General features: G+C 50.0%; 1 protein-coding gene across 22 annotated transcripts in view; it reads right to left on the reverse strand.

Annotated features, from left to right (window-relative positions):
- ENDOV (endonuclease V) overlaps positions 1-6,138 on the reverse strand; it is a 94,257-nt gene extending 88,119 nt beyond the window's left edge. For 14 of the 22 annotated variants that reach the window (XR_009049883.1, XR_009049882.1, XM_057714078.1 and 11 more), the window contains exons 1-3: positions 6,044-6,113; positions 5,576-5,747; positions 48-182 (exon numbers count right to left, since the gene is read on the reverse strand). Coding sequence is in view for 20 of the 22 variants with exons in the window: in XM_057714078.1 (XP_057570061.1) it covers positions 48-182; positions 5,576-5,747; positions 6,044-6,099 (363 nt within the window). In the remaining 2 variants the exon portion in view is untranslated. Of the gene's footprint in view, positions 1-47; positions 183-3,144; positions 3,233-3,292; positions 3,424-4,658; positions 4,788-5,575; positions 5,748-6,043 lie in introns of those variants that run through there. The other 8 variants (XM_057714088.1, XM_057714072.1, XM_057714083.1 and 5 more) reach the window with 7 other exon arrangements.

Raw genomic sequence — 6,138 nt, forward strand, 5'->3', positions numbered from 1 at the left:
GGTGGGGCCTGTGGAGGGCCTCTCCACCAGCCCAGTGAGATACCTGCCTGGGGCATGAGGCGGGGCTCCTTCTCCCGCAGCCGCTGCACCGCCTCCACCAAGAAGGGCATCTCTCGGAAGGCCAGGAAGCCCGACACGTAGGGGGCTGTCAGGCTCACCATGCAACAGTCCTCATACACCACCTGCCACCAGGCATGCAGGTCACCAGGCACGCACGGCCCTGGCCACCTCCCCCTGCCTCCGCAGCACGCCCTCAGCTCTCTGTCAATCCTTGTCACTCCCTCTGTCTCCCAGGCCCACCCCTAAGTCCCCCCTTCCCTGCCTCACAATCTGGGGACACTATCTGATCCACCCTGCAGACAGAGCAGTGGGGATTCAAATGCTGCCATTTCAAAGGTACTAGCCACACCTGGTCTGTACCAGGCCCTCCTCAGGTTGCCTCCTTTGTAAATCAGACCTGCCACCTCCCTGCCCCACCCTGCTGCCAGGCTGTCTGGAGGCTCACAGAAGACAAAGCACAAGAAGCACCTGTGAATAACGACACCACAGTGTCATATTAGAAGTGGCCCAGGGGAAGAAAAGGTCAGGTCTTCATAGAGGCTACAATAGCAAGAAGGGCAACTCTGGCTTTATGAAAAGAGAGTGCAAATATTTCAGGAAAAGGACAAGCATGACCTCAGCGTGAGGCAGTCTGGAAGAGAATTGGGTCCTGAGGGATGGGAGAGTCCAAAAAGAAAAATTCTGCGGCTGTACCTACAAATAACCCCAGAGAAAGAAGGGGGGACACCCCCGGGGATGTTGTGCTAAAAGGCCTGGCTCACACTAGAGTGGGGGCCAGGGGTCTGAGGCAGACCTGCTGGGGACCACCCACAGAGTTTTCACACATTCTGGTAGACTGTTCTTCAAACTGAAAAATCCAAACACAGCATGGAAGAGGGGGCCCTGTGGGTACCTGATTAGAATGTAAAAGACCCGCTCAGAGCACAGGATGGCAGCCCTAAGCCCCTTAACCCTGAGTTTTCATTAGAGCCAGACTGGCCTGAGGTGAGAACGTCTCCCACTAAGCACACACTCTCCAGAACCCTTGGATGTCCTAGATGGTTACCGACACCCTACCCCCGCTGCCGTGCCCAATCTCTTGGTGACAGCTTTCAAAATTATACTTCCACCTCTCCCTCAAAGCTGGGTCATAAGGACATGCCCCTAAGTGAAGGGATTACTCAAATAGCACGGAGGAAGAGGCTCCCTCGTCCTTCCAACATTTTTATCAGTGATTCACAGGAAACTTATCAAACTGCCAATGACCTACAGTGGGCAGGATCCAATCTGAGGACAGACCAGAAAATTCGATTCACAGTGAACCCGGCAGGCTAGAGTGCTGAACCCCATGCAATAGGATGACTCTTCACAAGGACATGCATGAAGTTCAAGTGTGGCCTGAGTTCCCACAGGATGATGGTGGCTGCTTATGTCTGAATCTCTCTGCACAAGCTCCAGAAACCAGAGATCCACAGGAGGAGATAATCCCCCTGTACCCCATGCCCATGGCATAACTAGGAGATGAGCCTATTACAAGCATGGGTGTGCACCTATGTGTGGAAATAAACAGCCCAGACTCAAAGAGCCAGCTCCAGGCCCTGCGCCAGGCAGGGAAGGGGCAAGGGCAGGGGGTGTGGTGGGGCCTAGGGGTGTAAATCCTGATGGGATGAGATCTGGGGGACAGCCCCAGCCTTATCAGGAAGATGTTGCTCTAGGGAGACAAAGGTGAGCCCTGGGGGCTCATGGAGAACAAAGCGAGGCCAGACGTGTAAGGTTCTTTGGAAATGAGAATATTAAAGAATCAGAAGAGACACTGGCCATCTTTGCTTCTGAAAAGTATACCATTTACTGGCACAACTACACTTCACTGTCCCTCATGACTTAAGAAACCCATCAAGCCACCCAAACCCCCAGCCCTTGAGTTTTCTCTTTAAATAAAACTGCTTTTTTTTTTTTTTAATGCCGCACCCAAGGCATGCAGGATCTTAGCTCCCCAACCAGGGATCGAACCTGTAGTGGAAGTGCAGAGTCTCAACCACTGCACCACTGGGGAAGTCCCTAAATACAACTTAAAGTGAGCAGTGAAAGGCTGTACAAAGGAACTACAAGAACTCAGAAGACAATGATCAAACTGTGTGAGCTGATGAAATGTTGCCCCCAACCTGTCATGCAGCAGAGGGAAATTAACTAAATGGCAGACAGGGAGCACAACCTGTCAGAAATAAAAACAGAAACACACAAAAAACTGGCCAGACAGAAAACCCAGCATATGTATGACTGAAGAAGAGAAACAAAACTATGGAGCTGAAATAATAAATAGAACTAATACTTAAAACCAAAATCTAAGAAACGTTCCAAAAATAAAAGGAAATCTGACCCCACATATTGAAAGACCCCACTGGGAACTTGGGGAAACTGACATGGAATAGTCAACTCAAAATGTAGCTTAGTGGGGAAAAAAAAGAAAAAAGTAAACAGGCAACATACCGGACCCCCGCCCCTCCGAAAAATCCCACAGTAATCATACTCTACTAGCAACATAACCATAACATAAAATGTCAAAGTTTTACAGATCAGAGAACAATACAAAACCAGCTTTAAGAGATGTATGGGGACAACTAGGGAGTGTCAGGGAATGGGATCCAGGTGGTGATGGAATTATGTATGGGTATTCTAAGGTGTGACAATGTCGCTGCCATTATGTAGAAAAATGTCATTCTAAGACAGGTCTGCTGAGCTGTCACAAGCTCTGAAAAGACCACAAAATCAGTTGCATCTTAAGTAGAGAGGATACAGGTGTTCAACGTCTTATTCTTTCAACTTTTCATTATGTGTGCACATTTTCAAGTTAAAAATCTGGGAGAAGGAGAAATCAATTGTGTAGTTAGTATGTGGGCATCATCTGGATGGTCAGTAATCTCTGCGAAGATATGCAAGTTTCAGCCTAAGCTGGCGTTGTGTGTTAGGCCCACCAAACGGTAGAATGAAACGGCTGAACTGCACTTGAGGTATTAGATTCAATTCTGGGTACTGGATATAAAAATGGGCCCTGCTCACTGAGGGCAGGCCAGAGGGCCAGCAGCAAGTTAAGGAGCTGGAAATCACCTCAGTGAGACTCAGGAGAGCACAGGACCGTCTTCAAATAGGAGGGTTTTCAGAGGAGGACACAAAAGGTTTGTCTTGTGCTCTGCACCTGAAGGCAGAAGTCACAAACAAGTAACTATCAGCTCCACCTGGAAAAGAACATACTCACCAGGCTTCCTACTACGGAATGGGCTCTGCTGTGAGGCCACGATTTCTCAGGGATGGGGAGGAAAGGATTCCTGGCTGTGGGAAAGGTAGACCAGCTCACAGCCTGGCTTTGCTTAGGAATCACAGGAAGGACTGTTTAAAAAGGCAGATATCGGTAAAGCAGGTGGGGCCCTGGAATCTTTTTTTTTTTTTTAAACAACTTTATTGAGATATAATTTACTACCATAAAATTACTTGAAGAGTATAATTCAACGTTTTCTGGTATTTACAGAGTTTTGCAACCATTACCATATTTTCACTATCCCTAGATGATTCTTATACCCATTAGCAGTCACCCTCCATCTACTCCCTAGCCCTTGGCAACCACAAATCTACTTTCTGTCTCTATGGATTTGCCTATGGAATCTGTATTTCTAAACACACTTCCAGGCAACTCTGATTGCACAGATCCATGGTTGGCCAACTCTGATTGCACAGATCCACGGCTGGCCATTTGGGAGTCACTGGGCCAGACTCTTCCAAGATCATTCCCTAGTCTAAGCTTCCATAGCACAGGATGACAAGTGCTAGCTACACCCAAGTAGCAAGCACTTTGCTCAGCGCTGGGGTTCCGAAAGAAATACTGTATAACCCTACCCTTCAGAACCTACAGATGGTGGGAAAGACAGAATATACCAGCAACTTTTCTTTTCTTTGAGGTAAGGAGACTATTCAAAACAATCATTGCAATGAGAGAAGGACTACTGCAATATAGGGAGAGTGCTCTGATAACATCCTATAAGATCTGAGAGAATCTCCTAAATTGATAACTTTAAAACAGTGTGACAAGTACTATAATAGCACACGCATAAGAAACAGGCCTCGGACAGAGATGAGGAGGTGGTTAATTCTGTAGGTAGAGAAAGGTATAGATAAATGGGAACAAAAGAATGGAAAAGCAAGAAGTTGTCCTCAGAATTAACAGTGACTTAGCATTTACTTTTTGATGGCTTACCACATGCCTGTTATGCTAATTGCTTTCCATGCATGATCTCAATTATTCCTAACCAAACTCTGAGTCGGGTATCAATACATTTCTGCTCAATTTTGACTAAAGGGTCTTCTGAGTAAAGCACAAAGATGCTGAGGCAGGAAGATGGCAGCTTTGGGAGAAAGCAGAGGAGCAGGGAGGGGGAAACGCTGAAGCTGCAGAGCAGAGGTTTCCTTGTCAAGCTCTTCTTTAGCCAAGGCTTCCTGAGCTGTTGACTCCAAGGGAATCGGGGACACACTGTTCATTTATTCATGTATCTACTCCAGCGTCTTCTATGTGCCAGGCACCGAGCTAGGTGCCAGGCTACAACCGATGGGCAAGACAGCATGGTTCCTACCATTGTGGTGTTTACATTCTGGTAGGAGAGACACACAGGCCAATTCCATCCCAGTGTGAGAAAGAGGAACGAAAGGGTGCTGGGAGCAACTCCTGGTCTTGCAGGACGAGGAGGGGCTTACTGGAGGACCTAAGAGATGAGGAGTTAGCAGATTAAAAACATTCCAGGAGAGGAAACATCACTGCAAAGGTCAGGCAGGCAGATACAGCAAGGCGTGCTTGAGGAAGCCAAAGTCCTCCAGAGTGGGGAGTGGGAGAGGAGCATGGGTGGTAGCCAGAAGTGAGCCTACAGTGAGTTACATTAAGCAGGGATCAGATCATGAAGGGCCTTTATGTCTTGTCAGTGAGTGTTATTTTATTTACCATGAGATCACAGAATGGGCACTTATGTGTTTTAAGTAGAGAGGTGGTGATCTGCTCACAGCTGCTTTTTAGGAAAATTGCTTTGTTGGCAGCATGGAGAAGTGACCCAGGAAATATTCTGCCTGTCATCTACAGGAGAGGTGACAGTGGCACAGCCAGGGAAGGGGAAGCGATGAAGACAAGGAGACAGACTCCAGTGATTTTAGAGGGTGGAAAAAATGGAGTGTGTGACCTGCCGTGAGGGATCTGGGAAGGCAGAGATTTCCAGCTTGGGCAACTTGGCAGTATGTTGCTGTGGGTCCCTGAGATGGGGAGCCCAAGATGACAGCCAGACTTGGAGATTGAGTTTATTTGGACTTAAGTCACAGAATCTATTCAATTTTTGCCCCCTCTTCTCTTTTCTTCAAAGGCTTCCCAATTTATTAATGAGCTCCCACAAAAAGAGAAGCGGGGGTCTACCCTGGCATTGTTCCCTGTCCAGAGCTCCGCCTCTCTCACTAATACACCCCAGGCCCCAGCGGCGCGGCCCCTGGCCAGCGTCCCCCCAGGGGTTACCTCGAGCTCAGGGTAGCTGAGCACCACCAGGGAGGCACAGGCGCTGACGCTGTCGCCCTTCACAAAGGACACGTCCACGCCCCCGACCCTCTGCAGGCCCGAGAAGGCGGGGTCCCGTTGCCACGCCTCCGTGTCCCGGTGCACGACACGAGTCTTCAGCTGGGCTTGCTCCCTGAGAGCAGAAACAGATCCAGCGGGCCGCCCGGCCCAGATCCTCCCAACCCCCACGCGGAGCGTCCAGGCCCGGGGATCTGGGCTCTTCCCGGGGACCCTCTCAGTCTCACTCCCTCCCTTCCCTGGGACCCAGACGCGGCGCCGGAAGCTACAGCTCCCGAAGGTCCTTCAGCCCGCACGCCGGAAGCGGGCCCAGTCCCCCGCGGCCCCAAGACGGGGGTTACGAGGTCGGAGGTCCCCGGGGAACCTCGTCGCGCCAGTCCCCGGATCTTACGCGTCCCCTGGCCCCATTACCGTTTCCACAGCGACAGGGTTTCCTCCGGCAGCCTCCCAACGGCCTTTCGGGCCATGGCGCGGCCCTGAGCGCCCCTTCCGGTGGCGTCACTTCC

This window comes from Hippopotamus amphibius, chromosome 17, assembly GCF_030028045.1.
Source record: "Hippopotamus amphibius kiboko isolate mHipAmp2 chromosome 17, mHipAmp2.hap2, whole genome shotgun sequence".
Lineage (NCBI taxonomy): Eukaryota > Metazoa > Chordata > Mammalia > Artiodactyla > Hippopotamidae > Hippopotamus > Hippopotamus amphibius.